We start from the raw sequence: 18,293 nt of genomic DNA, 5'->3' as shown, positions 1-18,293 counted from the left end.
TCCTGTACAGAAGCCAGAAAAGTTGCCTACGGCACTCAAACAGGATCGGCGGAACTAAATGCTTGCTTGATTCTTTCATCGGAAGATGTGAAGATGGGCAGCAGATCAACTAAAATGATCCATTTATTGCACGCTGTCTGAACACCGAGCAACAGCCAGCTTTAATGGCGACGACGAAACTTATATTTTTGTCCTTTTTTTATATATTTTTTTGATAATTATTTAAATTTTTTATTATTTTAATTATATTTTTATCTATATTTTTTAATTAATTTAAGTTTTATACTTTAACTTTTAAAAAAAAATTAAAATTCTTTATTATTTTAATTATATTTTTAAATATATATTTTAGAGTCAACTAAACCCTTGTACTTTAACATAAATAGAATATACGTTTAATTTATCATTTCACTTTATTTTTTTTATATATGAAGGTATTAGAATTAAATTAATTTAAAAATATAGATTCACTAATATAATTGAAATAACGAAAAATTAAAATTATTACAAGAAAAAAAGTTAATTGTAAAGGTTAAATTGATTAGAAAATTATGTTTAAGAGTTAAGAGTGCAATTGAAATAATAAAAAATTTAAATAATTATAAAAAAATATAAAATACATAGATAAAAAATATAAATTTGGCATGTAGTAGTGATAGCTTCAGAATTCATACTTAGAAATCTCTAACTTTAAACTTGATATTCAATAATTATTTAGGCGACCATATGGCGTAAGAATTGAGTTAAAAATAATAAATTGATATATCGTTTATTATATCTATAAGCAAATTTAAAACTAAGTCCAAGTAATTAAATATATTTAGTACCATACCTTAAATAAATGAATGAATAATAAGGAATTAATTGTAACTTTTTCACCATGCTACAAAAAAAAAAAAAAAATACATTATATCTTGAATCAATCAAGTTTTCTTTTTTAATTTAAAAAAAAATACACGATAATAACAAATCAAATATTTTAATTGATGACTGGGATGATTGTATGAATTTTATATTTCTAAAACTAAAATAGACAATTTGATAAGGTGAATTATGTAGTCATTTATTTTATTTTATTTATTATTATTATTATTATTTATTTTTTTATTTTATTTTTTTTTTGGGGGGGGGGGGGGGGGGGTAAGTATATATAGTTATTTATTTGTTGTGTGGATATGAGTAGGTTGAACACAAGGACACCGAGAAAAGTAGATCAAGTGATTTAGCCAGACAAAACAACTTCAACCTGCCTTAGCCACAAATTTTACAGAGCCAATACCTGGAGTCAGCCATGGCTACTACCAGACCACTGTGCCCTCTTCCTTCACCATTAAAGCAGACCATTCCCTCTCTAACTCCACTGATTTCCTGCAAACCCATCTCAGATTTCACCTCTTCTTTTCACGCAGCATCACACTTGCGCCACCCAAGAGGACCAGTGACAGCCTCAGTTGCATTCAATCCATCGGGAAATTTTGACCTCTCTCTCTATGATGATGAAGATGGTCAGTGCTTGCCTTCATATCTTCTTAGCTCTTTGCCCGTTTTCTTCCTTCGTATGAAATCTTCATGGTTTGATGTTTTCAAAAGTTCCGTTTTTTCCATTACTAGAATGTGACGCTATTCCAAATTTGCATGAATGGTGGAAGATTTGTTCAATTTGAAATTAGAACTTTAGTTGTTAATGTTGATGAGAGAATTTTTCTATCAAGATTTTTCTTGGAAGCAACATATGGAAGAAAGTGATAAATTGGAACAGTTGTCAGTTGTGGTTCAATAGGTGGAAATGCAGATAAACTAGCAATTTCGGAACAGATAAAGCAAAATTTGGGGATTATAATTCTTGAATCTTGCAAAATTGCCAGAAATTTGTCATATAAACATGGTTTTTCAGTACTTGAGACTACCAGTGAACAAACAAATTTAGTCATAATCACTCAAATGATTTGGTGAAATTTTTTGACTTTGGAGAGCCAATTGCTTGACAGACTCATCAAAAGTTCCACCGCCAATGCCACCAACAGAAGGGCGATTTGAAGTAGTTCTTGACAATGATGTTATTCGCCGCCTTGACTTAGCCCCTTTCCACGCTGCAACTGGAATCACCTCATCTCAATCAGGTAAAAGCATCCATTGCAAAATGTGCACCACCCGCTTGTGCTTTTGCTTATTCCAGAACTGAATGTTTCCTGCTTGTACTGATTGCTATGTGATAACTAACGAATTAGAATTCATGTCATCCACCCATATAGTGGAATAAAGGCTTGGCATGTTCTTATTGATATGTGCAGTTGAGCCAAAGTTGTTTCTTGAACGAACAATTGGCTTCACCATTAACTATAGGAAGGAAGATCCACATGATCCCCGGGAACTTTCAGAATTTCCTGATATAAGGCTCTGGTTCGTTAGGCTAGACGCTGCTTATCCATGGCTGCCAGTTTTGTTGGACTGGCGAGCAGGGGAGCTTGCTCGGTATGCAGCCATGTTGGTGCCTCACCAGGTACTTAAACCTCTATTAACACAGTGGGTTGAATTCATAACATTGAGAGATTAATCCTAAAGCCTGAATGTTTCGGTTGTTTGGTTGGCAGATGAGCATGAGAATGGGGGTAGTCTTCAACCCTGAGGCGCTTGAATTGTTCATCATGAAGAAAGTTTTCATTGTCTACTCATGGCTGAAGGAGCATAACATTCCAAAGCCGAGATTGAAGGCAAGTGACATGGCCAGAATGCTTGGATTTGGGATTGGAGATGAACTGTTTGACTTGATTGATCAGAACCAAATTGCTGCATCCTGATTAAGAAGAATCCTACAAACTCAGCATTCATCATATACTACAAGAAACAGAAATCAGGCAAGAGGTATCGATAGAACCATTTTCTTGGATTTTGAGGGAATCGAAATTCTAAAAAGGTTTGGCCGAGGAACTGAGATTTGGCAGGCAGACGTTAGATCATGCCACTTGAAATGCTTGTAATGATCAATTGATTAGAGCATAAAATCATATTGCAGTAAAGTTTGAAGCTTGGTACTTGAGCTCACAGTAACGTACAAACGGATGGAAGAAATTCCAAATCCTTAACAGATTGGGTTTCTTCCAAAACTTGGTAAAATTTAATATGATAATACCATTTTGTGTTTAAATGTGCAGTTTAAAGCCTCTTTATGACTAACTCAGTGTCAGAAGAATTCGCTCAATGAATTAGCAAAAGTTAAGTGAAGTAATCAGTTAGAGTGCCACCATGCCCCTTGTGGATTAGCATTTCAAAACCGAAGGACATGAAGCTGGGCAGCTATATATGCTTTGGGCAGCCAACATGAGCATGTGGGAAGTTGCTCAATTTAGAATGGTGATTTCAAGCAAGTGAACTTGGGCTGTACTTGACAGGACCAAACATTACTAGTGGTAACAGCCCAAAGGGCTCACAAATCAAACCAACCCAGTGTCAACGGGTTGGGTTTGTTCCTTTTGGTAAAGTTTATGGTTTTGATCTGATTCAAAAATGAACTACTCTGGCTAGATTGGTTCATTAATATAACGATTGTTGTATATTTTGGGTATGTACTTCAAAAGTTGGCTCAATGATGTACGAAAACACGTTGAGGGTGCTATTTCAATATTTTTGAAACATTTTTTATATCAAAATGTTAAGAAATACAAAAAAAATATTTTTTTGCTCTTTTTACAATTTTAGAAACGTTTCACCAATATTTTGTAATATTAAGAAAATATTAAAAATCGTTTTGAATTTGAAAATATGTTTTCATCCAAAAAAGATTAGAGACAAAAAAAATTCGTCTCTAATTTAAAAAGTTTTATGTTAAAAATTATATAATTTTTAATATTTTATAATTTTTATATAAAAAATAATATTTATAAAAGGACACCTATATCTTTTTATTTACGTGTTTCTCCTGCATTTTTGTTTTCTATTTTTTTTAAAAATGTCATTTTTCTGTTTTCATTTTGTATCATATATGTTTTTTATTTTCATTTTCGTACAGCTTAAATTAAGTCAAAAACTAAAATAAATATTAATTTTCACAAATTAATTAATATTTTCTTTACATGTAAAATTTATTTTTTAAAAAAATAAAGAGAATATTAGAAATAATATGTAGTAGAACATACAAGTGTGGAAACATAAATCATTCTAAACACACAAAGCGTTTAGATAGAATTCAATAGGACAATAATACAACAGAGCAATATTCTAGCAAGCACAATTAATTTGTGAAAATTTTGTATACTTTTCAATTATTATATTATTAATGTTGTGACATGCATATTACACGACAAAAAAGATATACTTTAATTGGGTCTCCGTCATCTAAAAATAAAAAAATTCACATAATCTTCTCATTTCTACATATAAAACTAACCATGGACTATACGTATAATATTTAAAAAAAATCATGCAAGTCATGTCCATACGTCTTGGGATGACGTCCCCTTGTGAATATCGTGCTACCGCACCCTTTTAGTGACGAGAAAGTAAATCTGGATATTATTCACCAATAATTGTGTTGGAGACGAGAAAGTAAATCTGAATATTATTCACCAATAATTGTGTTGGAGAAGGATTCGAATCTGAAGATCAGACTAACCCACATCCTCCCCTATCTGCTGAGACCACCCTTGGGGTATGCCCATACCTCTTTGATCAAAACAACACTTAGTTGAAAAAAACATTAATGCAAAATCCTCCACTGAAATTACCAATAAAAGTCAAATTCTTGACATCGTTATGGACATATATATAACCAAAATTTTACACAATCAATATTGTCATGTTGATAGAACATTACATGATTTTGAGCCATGCATAAGGCGTGGCAGAAGAAGGGTCACGTCTCATTGTCCCATCACCGCAAGGCATTTCCATGGCAAGGGCCTCCCATGGTGGGGGCTGATGCCATGTGACAATGCATCACAGCCCATGTGATGTGAGGGGCTTGCCCAAGTGGGCATGGCAAGGGGAAACAAGAAGAAGAAGAAGGAGGCCCATCTCGACATACAGAAAGGCAGACTGTTAATTTGAACCGAAAGCATCGCCCCATTTGTGAGACAAGTGCACCAAAATTTCAATGCTGCATGCATCATCCCGACTTTTGTTTGCTTCTGCATGCATGTACAGTTAACAAGATGGATTCCTACTCTTGGAGTTTTCCAGGTTCTTGATGTGTTGCGAGGTTTGTTGGGATATAGTTTCCACATCTTGAGAAAACAAAGAAGTTGTCGACTTCTAGGGCTTGATTTGATTGTCAAGTACGTATATTCCCCACATTAATGGGCATCAAATTTCTCTTAGACTATTGAGTCCATCGATCTTTAGTTATAATTTGTGAAAATATCTAAAATTTACCCAATACATGTTTAAATGATTATGATTATTATTGTGTCATCATTTTAATCATAATTTTGTTAAGAGTTTGTCTAAACCCTAATCACATAGGAACAGGATTTTATAATTTCAGTTTCTAAGTCCCCACAAGAAAGATGATGAGATGGTATGTGCCAAATGGTGGTGTAAACTTTAGGAGCAATCATTTTCCACAATCATTTAAGGAGGTAAAACATTCTATATTGTGTCTTCACTTATAATGTATAAATGCGCTTCCCATGATGGTCTTGCACTGCTTGGGGAAACATGAAAATGAATCAAATTTGATTTTGTCTCTCTACAAGAATTCATTTGATTTATGTACCATTAATCTACCCCTCTCTCTCTCTCTCTCTAACAAACCATCTAATTATCTATGAAATCTTCATTCTTGCCCTAAAAGTGGGAGAGTTTTGAGTCTGAATTTAGGTTTGAATTCAAATGGATGCTTAATAATATTATCACTAACAATTTATTAAAATTATTTATAATAATTTAAAAATATATTTGTCGGGAGAGTAACGCAATATCCAACTAATTTAATCCTTTCCCCAAAGAATAAAAGAAAAAATATATATATATATTTGATCAGTAAAGGTAAAAGTGAGGCCTATGAGGAAGAAACCTTGCGATGTTGGGGTATGTCAGAGGCCCATCCCACCCACCTCAAGATGGGCCCCAGTGTTTCATCCTGTCCAGAGGCCCACAGCCATAGGGACCAGCCCAAATGCCGAAATTTAATTCTCTTGCTTTCCGGTCACGTGACTCGGAGTGTGCGCTTCCATCAACGGCTCCTGTTCCCTCCACAAAACCGACCAATTTGTTGCTTTAATAGTTGCTGCTTGCACCGCACAACATACCTCCCTATGTTTTTTCTTTTTCTGAAAAATAGGAAAAAAAAACTTATCTGGATAATAATATAACAGTGACAATTTTACACTACTCTCTGACTCATATAACCAAATATATTGTGAAGTATTGGTATCTTGTAACAAAAAAAAAATATATACTTTAGATATACTTATCAAATATTTAAATACGTAGATTCTATAAAATATTGTAATTCTTAAGTCGTTGATAATTAATAAAAAATTTAATATAATATTTCAAACAATATATAAAAAAAAAAAAGGATCGATTACCATGTCACATGTACCATAAAGTTATCTCTACATATCATTACAAATCACATGCAAATTTAATGCAACCTTATCTCTAAGTGTAAAAAGACATATTCTCCAAATACAATAAATTTTCTCTTACACATTCTCTCATCATTTATTGTCACATTTCTGCATTTTTATTCTCTAGATATATATAATATTATTCTTGTATTCACATATTCTCCGCTTCTATTAAAGTTTTCGACTTCTTCTAATTTAAGCATTAAAAAAATCTTTTTTCAAATATATCATAAGTTATCTTCTATTCCGATTAAAAATTTTCAAACTACCACCATATGTTTCTCAAGAAACCAAATGCTCTATCACTAAATCAAGTCATTTTTTTTTAACAAACTCTCTTTCGTACCAATATTGATCAATTTGCATTTGGTAATCTTTTTGGGTTTTTGTTTTGTTAAATTAAATTGAATGGTAAACTTTTGGGTTTGTGTAAACTAACAACCATATATAATTGAAGTGGCAAGGTTGCACAATTTCTTGAGGTGTGTGAATTAATGAACTTAACTGGGCTTAATTTTGACTTGATTTAAGAGAAAGTGGGATTTCTAACTGGCCTGTCTTGGCCTCGCCCGGACACATCTTCACAAAACCTGTGTCAATTAAAGATGAAGTGAAGCAGAAGGAATAACAATACCTGGGGTTTTGAACAAGGAAGGGAAGACAATTGATGCAGCCATTTTCCATACTTTTTCAGACTCAGCATTAATTAAAATTTAAACTGTCTCTTTGTCTCCCAAATCCCAATTCTATAATATTATCATAATATTCTAACCATGCATATCATTCCAACATAAATACACATCTAATTAGATCTAACCACAACCACCCACCCAGCCCTTTGTTTCCCACCTTGCCTTAAACGCCAAGATCGTTATTGTTAAATTAATTAAGATAATGGGGGCACTATATGATAAAAGGCAATATTAAAATGAAGAGAATTAATATGCTTAATTATCACATTTTGAGAAAGGAAATTAAATAGCGGGCTCCTTCTCTTACCCTTCTAAAAATTGATTTCAACACACTTTTGCACTATATTTTGGGACATAATAGGACTGTATGACAGTTCAAATAACGAGCATGAATACATAACTAATCTCACATTAATGAATTATTAATGTAGATTTATATTTACATTTTTATCGGGACATATTTGGAGTAAAATTCAAATGCTTTATTAAGAGTGGGTTAGGAACGAGTATAAGGCCGTCACTTCATACATAATTTAAATGTATGTAAATTAATAAATTTAATTATTTGATATTTAATAATTCAAAAGTTATTAACTATGAGCTTATAAATGGATGGTTGGCCCCCATTTGAGTATTGCACAATCAAAGTTCAACTAGATAAACAATAGCTATAAAAAATAAACAGAACCTTCTACAAGGAACAAGAGAATGTTGATGACTTCACATTGTTTTGGCATTAATGAATTGGAAATATAGCTAGGGATAACGAAAGTTATTAGGTGGTTTGTTCAATCAACTTTTTTAACATTAATATTTTATGTAGATTCACAAAGTCAAAAGTGTAAGTTAAGGCCATTGGTTTAGTTAAATAAATGTCAAGCTAGCTCCTCGACCGTGGCACCTGGGTTGTGTAATTGTCACTTTAATACACATTCCTTCTTTTATTTGTCGCATCCTTAATTAAATAAGATTAGTTCAACTAAACTATATAATTGGTGTTTCTTTTCTTTTGATATTTATAACAATAAAAATCTGCAAATATATATATGATTTTTTAAGTATGTATTAAATGAATTCATCAGCATAAATAATAATCTACAAATTGGGTCAAGTAAGAGAAGGTCAGTAAATATAGAGAAATTAATTTAAGAGTTAATAAGGCTGTTATTGAATTCTAATAAAGAGTATATAGTCAATCTCTTAACTGATCTCTATATGATAGTTTGAATATTATGAGAACATATTTAAATCGTCTTCTGTGAGTCAATGTGAAACTGACTTAAGCTGGCTATTTATTGGAAAAATAAAACTATTTATTTTCACAAGTTATTTAATTTAAAGCATCATCTTTTCCATAATTCTAGTTTAAGTAATATATACGTTTAGAGCCTTGATTATTTGGTTAAAGTCAAATATTTGAACTAAACTAAATAATTTTGGATAATTAATTCAATAAGCTTTTTTATTAATTTCAATTCAGTTCGACTTTTTATTTTTGGTTTGGCTTTGAAATTAGTATGTTAGTTTTTTATTGTTAAATCAATCTTTTTAAATTCAATTTTACATTAAAACAATTTAATTATATAGATCAGCAAACTTCACTATTTATTCGAACATAGTTCCGTAAACCACAAGCGCGGCTTCGGGGGACGACGATCATATTTCGAGTTACAGCCTTTATCAGTCAAAACAGCAAGTCACCGACACACCACCGCCGAGGCCAAGACCGAACGCTAAATCCAACGGTTCCTACTCCCAACAACGACGCCGTTTCAATCCCCTAAAGACAGCGCGCCGACATCGTCGCCTTTGGCGTGTCTTCCTGCCACCTGCGGCCCCAACACTCCCAACGACTCGCCGCTCGCCACGCGTCTATATAATGCCACGTCATCGGTCCTTGGAGAGCCCAACGATGTGGACGTCCACATGGGATGGCCGCCTCCGGGGCAACTAAACGACGAAGCCGTCCACTTCGGTGGCGGCCGACTGTACAGACAGGCCGGTGCACTCCATCGCCGTCGCATTAACTCCTTTGCTCCCTGCCACGTGGGCCTTGGATCCACGCTCCGGCCATGTGTTCCTCATGACGTGGCCCAACCCAATTCACTCCGAGTCTCATTAATTGCTCCAACTGTTTTTTTTAAATGTTATTTAGAAATTTAATATTTTTTGATATTTATATATTATATATTTATATTAATATGAGAGTGTTATAAAAATATCACTATTAAATGTTTAAAAAAATATTTTTATTTATTAATTATATTATTTATAAATTAACATATAACACTTAAGAATTATACATATTTTTTTAAGAAATTAAAAATATTTTTTTCGTAAACTATCAATTACTATAAACAATTTTTACCTTAACAAAAATATTTATAATTTTTTAAAAAACAATTGATAATTTACAAAAAAGTGTTGTTAATTTCTTAAAAAATAAGTTATAATTCTATGAGTATAAAAGTTAGTGTACAAATAATATTTTCATTTAATTATAAGTATAATATATATTTCATTCAAGAGTATAACAAACTCAAATAGTTAAATACAATTCATTAAGTAACAATGAATTACAAAATAACAAAATTTAACAATATGTTATAGAAATATATACAAATATGGGATTTGATGGGTTTCGAAATTGAGAATTGAATTTATGACTTGTTTGGAATAAATGAAATTTAAAATAGGAATTGATGGAGCATAAGAATATGTAATGTTACATTACATAAAAGGCTGGTGGTTTCAGGGGGAATTATATTTTGTAAAAGTCAATTACTTGTATGTCTAACAAGCTTTTATACTTTCACCCACATTATTCTTAATTTATGGCTTCATGGAGATTATAAGTAATTGGTTGGCTATTTTAAGTGTAGTCCATTTTTATTTCTTATCAAACGATTCCAAGTCTAACTTAATTAAAATCGATAAATAAGATAGTTCCCATGGATGAAGTACAAAATTTAGTTTTAAAATGTGGTTTTATTTTATTATGAAATAAAAGTGTCACTATTTTACCCTCTTTTTTTGTAAAATAATAAAAAAGCCCTTGTGGCTTGTAAAGTTGGGCACATCTACTAGTCTAAATTTACCAAACCTGTCCCATCGGAAACAGGCATAATAGCCTTCTAATCTGATTAAAACCATCCAAAGACATGATTAGATGGCATATCCAAATTAATCATCAGCTGTCACACATCCATATGCGGAAGATGATCAAGTCATGGTTTGGCAAATGGCATACTCATCAAACATTGCATTAAAGATGTGAGTAACAATAGGTTAGGCAAATGCTAAGCCCTAAACTTGATTCAAAAAGTAATGTCATTAATTTGTTAGGCTAAAATTAATCTGACTTTAATTATTTTGTAATTTGATCAATTTAATGTCTAAAATTCTAGAGTATTTAATTAGGTACAGTTGACTCAATTTTGCTTTGTAATCGGATCAAATTTAAGTCCAAAGTTTTAGACCCAACCATGATTTGGATACAATTTTATATAAAGTTTAAACCAACCCAACATGTGTACTCTATAGAATGACTAAAACTTTTTTGAGAAAAATTGCTAGTGACATAATAATAATGGTGGTATTAAAATGACATAATAAAAATTATGATTATATAATATTCTAATATTTTTTCAGTGTACAAATATATAATATATTTTTACGTAATCTTATCTATTTATATATTAATATAGAAAAGAAATAGGTGGTCCCTTAGAAATTAGAAGGTGAATGATGTTTGGGAAAACCCTCAAAGGGGGAACACCGTAGCCCCAAAGGGGTATGGCAGCTGGGGAAATATGCCCCAAAGATGGTGCACTTTTCCTCTTATTTCATTTCAAAAGATGACAAATTCCAACTCATTCTCTCCTTTTCTTTCTCTTTCATCTATTGCATGCAAATCATTCCCAAAGATGATTTGTCTTGCTACAAGGCTACCAATTTCATGGAAATGGAGAGAGAGCCCCCTCATTTTTTTAGGACTGTTTTGTCCCCCCAACAATAGTTTTAGAACCCCAATCCCATTATTGCATTTTGCACTTTCCTGAGAAAATATTCAAAGATGGAGAGGCAAATAGAAAATGAAAGAAATTAAATTGAGGTGAAATCTGATTCAACAGCTCAATGGACCCACCAAGCTCTCTTCTATATATATATAAAGCAGGCTGGAGAGATCCCCATATTATCAAACATTCATAAGCTTGAGAGTTCATAAATATCCAAGACAATTTCTTTTACAGAAGGAAAGAGAAGCCCTCTTCACAGATCTTCTCCAAATGAGACCCTCTTTGTTACTCTCTATTCTGCTTTTCTCCATTCTCATCTCCAATGTCCAAGGTATGTAAATATAAAAGATATATATTTTTTCATCAAAATTTAAATTTGGTCACGTTTGGCTATACATCTTGCTGGGTACTGAATTTCTTTGCTACTTTCTAGGTATACGCTTCAACAAAGAATTTCTATCTGCTTGGAAGAATAAACTCCAGGTTGGTATCATTTTCTTTTCTCTTCTTTTCTTCTCTTGGAGATTTTGTAGCTCGAATCTAATGGTGATGAACTTGGTTTATGGAACTTGCAGGAGAGTAGAGAGGCTAAGGCGGGAAGCAAGGGAGATATTGAAATTGAAGAGGCTATTCATCACTGCAAAGATGAGCATTGTTCTTCTTCTCCATCAGGTACCATGAAGAGAAGATCCATTGCTAGAGTTACCAAGGAATCCCACCACCGGTTTCCAAAAATTCATGAAGATTACTACGGCCCTAGGCTTCACAAACCAAGACACCATTGAATTAATCTCCATTTTGCCATAGTTTTCTTTTCTTTTCTTTTTTTTTTTTGAAAAGAAAAACTATATATCAATGAGATCCCACAACCATGATTCTTCGGGTTTAGCCATAGGTTTTCTATCTTATTTTTCTTAACCCATCAATGTCAACCATCTAACACTGCTAGTGTTTCGACTCGTCGTATGATGTTAACCATCTAATTACACTGCTAGTGTTTCGACTTGTCGTATGATGTTACTACCATTTCGTATCTTGAATGTCTTTATTTCTCCATTATTGCAGGAAGCAATAGAAAACTTATGGCCAGTGCCAAGTCTAATCCTACTTCTTCCACCACCATTTCAAAGGTTGGTTTCAAACAAAGAGCAAGTTAGTTGATTAATTAGTTAATTTCTGTCACCAGGACTTCAAAATTCCTTCTTCCCAAGCATGATTTTATGCTCTATATCTGTACAGAATGACAAGGGAAAACCAAAGAGTACTACCGATGGGCTTGGTGGGAAAGATCAAGAAAGCCTTCCCCTTAACTCGTCGCCGGATTCCAAGCACCGGAAGGCTGCCACCGAGCACTATCCGGACATCTTAGACATAGCTGGGATGGACTATACTCCGGCAAAGAGAAAACCTCCGATACACAACTGAATTCTAACTCGTTAATTATTTTATCTATAATCTCATCTCATCTTTCGAAAAGGAAAAATTAAACAAGAAGATAAAATACAGTTTAGAGATGAAAAGGGGGATAGAATTCAGTTGGACAGCATTACAGAAATGCTGCAGTTTTTTAGGGTTTTAGGAAAGATTTTGTACATAGTATATTCCGTAGTAGGTGTTAATTTATTGTTTCATGGTTGAGTCATAAGCACTTGGGTGCTTAATTACTGCATAGGCTTTGTAACCTCTATCATCGTATAATATATATATTAAATATATCCCAAGTACCATAATATAACATCAGTTTAATTAATGCTTCCTGTTTGTCAAGCTTCTATACATGTAGTTTTTGTGTACTCGGCCATGTGTTCTTCATTAGCTTCTACATATACATGCATCTTCCCCTGCACATGAGATGCATGTATTTGCAAGTAACGCATGAAATAACAGTCCATGAACTTAATGGCCATCTCAAAATTATATTCGCACAGAAGTTTTGGACAAAAATATTATCAAATAGCCAACAAGTCACATACAACCGAAGTGATCAAGGACATAACATTCTGTTTTTTTAATTTGGTAGGATCAGCATGCTGATCTCAACACCTAAATGCGACGATTCATATAGAACAGCGCCATTAATTTCACTATTTTTAAATTTATGGACCATATACGAGTGACCAATCAAACAAGCTTAGATACCAAACATGAACTTAGAATATTACCAATAAAACTACCACTGCCGTGACCCATCACCATATGATTAACAATACCTAACCCAAATGCTAGGAGCATCTTGAAATAAGGCTAGAAACATTACTGTGACAGGAAAATTCTCCAGTGTTTTTTTAATTAAGTTGGGGACCATACACCATTGAAGAAAGTGCAGTGCAGATGAGAGAAACTGGAAAAGAATGGATTCATTGAAGGAGGGATGCCAAATCATGTGACTTAAGCCTTTTTGTGTCTTGCTGCACTCAGGAAATGGGCCCACCAAGGTGTGGGCCCGGGCCCACCATGTTTCACTTATTTAATGCATGATATGAGTAGTCATTTTTGGATGTGGGCTCACATGTCCCCCTGCTGGGTCTAATGGGTTGTGGCCCAATGAAATGAGAATGTGGTGGGCAGTGAATAAATGGCATGGTGTTGAGATATTGTGTCTGCAATACGTTTGGACCAATGTGAAGGTGCCGTAAAGTGTGTGGAAAATAATATTGGGGCCTCCATAATTGGTATAGCAGGGATTAATATCATGTTGTTGGGAATGTACAATGAGTGCAAAATTGATTCTTTTGTTGTTTTCTGAGTTCCAAACGGTCAAGGAAACATACAATAGCTAGAAAATATTTCTTGTATATAAAGTAATAAATGATTAAGGTATATATTACTGTAGTGGTTACCGGTGTTTGATACTAAGTCATTAGTGTTAGGGTGTTTATTGGATAGATTTAGGACACAGATATAGGGATGATAATTTTATTTGATCTATGGGGTTTTGACAAATCTAATATATTTGAAGTGGGTATAAATTTAAAATTATGTCCAATCAAATAGGTATGAATGAATAAAAAATCCACACATACATAGGTTAGGCCTTTTTTATTTTAATTTAAATTCAAAAAATGCCAGTATTAGATAAACAACTGCAGCTGATTTATTGTCATAATATATATAATAATAACCCACCAAAGACCACAAGTACTACATTGAAAATTATGTAAATTTGCCACCAAAAACTTTGAACCCGAATCATAGTGAAAATTACTATAACCTCTACAGCCCATGGGCCTCAAGACCCGGCCCTCGGGTTTTATTTTGTCGGGCCCAATTAGGGTTTTAGGGTTTTTATTTGATCCTGTGACTTTCTCCGATTACTTCTTCTTCCTCGCACTCTCTCGTCAGCTTCGCTCAATCGCCAATCATGGCCGAGCAGGTTCTGGCATCTTATTTATCTCCAACATATAGATCTCATTATGTTACCTAATAATTAATTGAATATGAGTGTTTCTGGCAAATTTATGATGCGGGTCTTGGTTTTGTTCTCTGTTGTTTACAGACTGAGAAGGCTTTTCTGAAGCAACCTAGAGTGTTTCTATGGTAACCCTAACCAGCTTCAATTTTTATTTTTGGATTTTGTTGACTGGGCTCGGTTCTTTAATTTGTTTTCTGCTTTGTTTTGGATCTTTTATCAGCTCGAAGAAATCTGGGAAAGGGAAGAGGCCTGGAAAAGGTGGAAACCGGTACTGGAAGAGCATTGGCCTTGGGTTCAAAACTCCCAGAGAAGCCATTGAAGGTCTGTTTTCATCCCTTTTATATGAATGTGTCTACTTAGATTTATCGGCATTGTGTTTTCTAGGGGGGTTGTCTAGAAACATGGATGACATCTGAAGACTTGAGGCTTTGTTTTCTTGTCTAACGGTTATATACATATATACATGTATCAAAAAGTAGGGTGAGATAGTGGCATTACTCGGTGGATCTATGGTGAACTTTTTTTAGCGATTTCAACAATTTCTGTTGCTCAGTTACAGCATGGGATGGAGGCTTGGTGATTGTTTCCGAGCCGTTGTTCTTATTGCTTTGGTTGTGGTGCTTAGGGTGCCCTACGCTGCTTACTGCAAGGACAAAAGTATATATAAAAAAAAGTTGCTTTGCTACCCTCTGAACACTGGTCAAAACATATCGCATTTATGAGTATAACGTAGTTCTTAGCTGAGGAGGCATCAGGTTTTCCCTCTTGGCAAATATAAAATTGAGTTACTGTAATTAGGAGGTTATGCATCTTGCAAGTTTATGGACCTCAAGTGTATGACCGGAAATATGGGATCAATTGAACTGGATTATTCTGAATGACCGATGTTTCCACTGCTTAGTTCTATCTAGATTCTAGAAGCCATTTTAACACGCAACAATTAATTCTTCATGAAAGGTTATTCATTTATAAGCATTCCCCTGTAAAGTTTGAAGACACTTATCATCTGAGAATGATTCATGTCAACTCTCTGATCAATCAATTGTTGTGACCAAAAATGAAAACCAACAAAAAGCAGGCCAAGTTTATCTGATATTTACTAAGATATTTTTTTTTTTTTAGTTCAGTTCCCTTTCTCCATCCCTCCCTCCCTCTTATGAAGAAGATCTGATGTCATCTTGACCTTCACAAGGGCAACAGGCCTTATGGCTTTAACTAGAAATGTTGTCGCATCAAGGTAGAGATGCTGTACTTTCCTTGGGTTGCAGTCATCTCATTGCCCCTAATATAATTTCATGCATTATGCTACTAATACTTGGTTTGGAAGATTTCTAATAAAGGATTGAATTTGCATTTACAGTTCTCTATGGAACCTAACAGTTTTTTTCAAGGGCAAGTGAAGTTTGCTTGAGAACCAACCATAATAAAGGACAAAAATCATTCTTTAATTTAGGCAAAACTCACTCTTTATTTGAGTTATTTCCTGTGCTTGCCCCAAATAATCCACACGATAGCCAACAGAAAAGTTGACCGATTATCCACAAGTATGTGCATCCCTTCTGAAGTAACATGGTATGCCACCAATTTTTTGCCCCTGGCAGAGGTTAATTCTTTTTATAATCTCAACAAAAGACCAAATCATTAATGCGTTTATTTAAATTCTCAAGTATTGTCAATTGAGGGGGACATATGATAGCTGCAGTTCTATTTATAAGAGATAACTACATCATACCAATAACGATTGCTTCAAGTTGGAGGCACCATGTGGGATACATGATGCTGGAAAATAGGAACCCTACAAAGAAAAAGTGGAATGATGTTGAACTAATCTTTATTGTTGATGGTAAGGAGTAAGCACTTCGCCACTGGATTAAGGAATTAATTTATAATTTATATAATGAATGTTATGGTGGAGGAAGAAAATCTATAATTTAGATCTTGTTCTCATTTGAAGCTTGGGCTACATCTGTAGTTCAGTTGATTCCTTATTTATGCTTGGAGCTTGAACTCTTTGTAGTCCACCACGGTTTTATTAGGACATAAATTTTGATTTTTTTTTCTTGGATATTCAGTGTTAATAATTAGAAAGATTGTTGATCTGAGTCTGCATTATTGTTCGTTAACAGGAACATATATTGATAAGAAATGCCCATTCACTGGCGATGTTTCTGTCCGAGGCCGCATCCTAGCTGGGACATGCCATAGTGCCAAGATGATGAGAACGATCATAGTCAGACGGAACTATCTTCATTACGTGAAGAAATACCAAAGGCATGACCCTGTTTCTTTTGTATGGTTGTTTTTCATTGTGTTGAATTTCATCTTTTGAAGAAAATGATTAACACCCTGTCTTTTATGTTCCTTTCTTTTCATCAGGTATGAGAAGAGGCACTCAAATATTCCTGCACATATCTCCCCGTGCTTCCGAGTGAAGGAAGGAGATCATGTTATCATTGGCCAGTGCAGGTCAGTTTCCCATCTAATTGCCTTTTAAACATCTTTGCACACTATAATATCTCAGGCAACTCAATTTGTGATTTCTCATAATCGTTATTGTTTATGTACTTCTAGGCCTTTGTCAAAAACTGTGAGGTTCAATGTCTTGAAAGTGATTCCTGCTGGATCTTCTGGTGGAGGGAAAAAGGCGTTCACTGCCATATGAGCCATGTTTTACAATTGCTTTGATAGAACCTAGTCATAGAAGTGCTGTCTTAGTCTGAGTAATGATTCATTTGACTTATTTCTTATTTTTTTCCAAAATCAATTTTGAAAGTTTCTTTGCACCCACCTATTTCTTACAGATTAATGAAGTGATGGGATTTTAAATGCATTTGCTGATGCAGTGGAATCAGGATGCATGTTGTCAGATATTTATGGAACTTGCTTTACAAATTTGAAACTACTGTGTCTATCTTTTTTATACTCTTTGTTTCATCTTTTGTTTTGAAGGTTGTGTTCTGCCAACCAGACACCCTTCTTTTCTTTCTGCTGGACCATTTACCTCCATACCATGGCAGCTAGGACTGCAAATGAGCCAAGTCGAGCCCGTAGAGGCTCAGGCTCTTTTAAAGACATTTGCTAGGTTTAAGCCCAAGTTCAACCTCAGACTCTTTGAGTTTAAAATTGAGGCTTAATCTTGTTTATTAAGAAGTTATAATGAGCTGAGCTCTGCTCATGTAACAGCTAAGAAGCTTCAAACAAGCTATTTCAAGAGCTCTAACTTAAAGGTCGTTTTAAGTTTGAGAGTTTCTTCTAGAGTTCCTCTTCCCTTTGTAATTTTTATCTTTATCTTCCTTTTCCCAATGTCTTATCTTCCAATTTCTTAATGTTTCTTTATCTTTCTAACACAACCGTGGAGCTTTGATGGATGATGCCATGCTATTAGGCAAGCATTTATCTTTCCCCTTTCATCACGCTTTCTTTTAAGCGAACTTGTAGAAGCATCTGTATTAAATATTATAGTTATTAAAAATACAATATAAATTTAAAATAAATGGCCTAAGATATATATTCATGAGCATTTGATCGAGTCACAGTAAAACTTATTAGTCATAAACGAGTCTACAATGGAGTAGAACAAATTTGTTTGAAAGTCTAAGTT

General features: G+C 33.8%; 3 protein-coding genes across 4 annotated transcripts; all 3 read left to right on the top strand.

The window, feature by feature from the left end:
• The first annotated feature begins 1,195 nt into the window (after positions 1-1,195).
• On the top strand, positions 1,196-3,595 carry LOC127806507 (protein CHLORORESPIRATORY REDUCTION 6, chloroplastic). Of its 2 annotated transcripts, XR_008024427.1 has the most exons (5): positions 1,196-1,505; positions 1,989-2,120; positions 2,292-2,500; positions 2,592-2,862; positions 3,153-3,595. XR_008024427.1 is itself a non-coding variant. In XM_052343856.1 (4 exons), the coding sequence occupies exons 1-4, from the start codon at positions 1,292-1,294 to the stop codon at positions 2,796-2,798; spliced, it is 762 nt and encodes a 253-aa protein (XP_052199816.1). In that variant the 5' UTR covers positions 1,196-1,291; the 3' UTR covers positions 2,799-3,151. The 2 variants fall into 2 exon arrangements, 1 of the variants encoding a protein (XP_052199816.1); XM_052343856.1 differs by lacking the exon at positions 3,153-3,595 and having other exon boundaries at positions 2,592-3,151.
• A 7,866-nt stretch (positions 3,596-11,461) lies between these two features.
• Positions 11,462-14,427, top strand: LOC127805813 (uncharacterized). Its single transcript, XM_052342599.1, has 5 exons — positions 11,462-11,611; positions 11,714-11,763; positions 11,856-11,952; positions 12,346-12,410; positions 12,520-14,427. The coding sequence occupies exons 1-5, from the start codon at positions 11,551-11,553 to the stop codon at positions 12,703-12,705; spliced, it is 459 nt and encodes a 152-aa protein (XP_052198559.1). The 5' UTR covers positions 11,462-11,550; the 3' UTR covers positions 12,706-14,427.
• A 128-nt stretch (positions 14,428-14,555) lies between these two features.
• Positions 14,556-17,612, top strand: LOC127805812 (40S ribosomal protein S11). Its single transcript, XM_052342598.1, has 6 exons — positions 14,556-14,653; positions 14,777-14,817; positions 14,913-15,013; positions 16,819-16,963; positions 17,069-17,158; positions 17,264-17,612. Exons 1-6 carry the CDS (start codon positions 14,642-14,644, stop codon positions 17,352-17,354), a joined length of 480 nt encoding a protein of 159 aa, XP_052198558.1. The 5' UTR covers positions 14,556-14,641; the 3' UTR covers positions 17,355-17,612.
• Positions 17,613-18,293: the final 681 nt, after the last annotated feature.

The sequence above is a fragment of the Diospyros lotus genome, chromosome 7 (assembly GCF_014633365.1).
Source record: "Diospyros lotus cultivar Yz01 chromosome 7, ASM1463336v1, whole genome shotgun sequence".
NCBI lineage: Eukaryota > Viridiplantae > Streptophyta > Magnoliopsida > Ericales > Ebenaceae > Diospyros > Diospyros lotus.
Note: the sequence above shows the minus strand (reverse complement) of the source record. Positions and strands in the feature narration are given on the sequence as shown.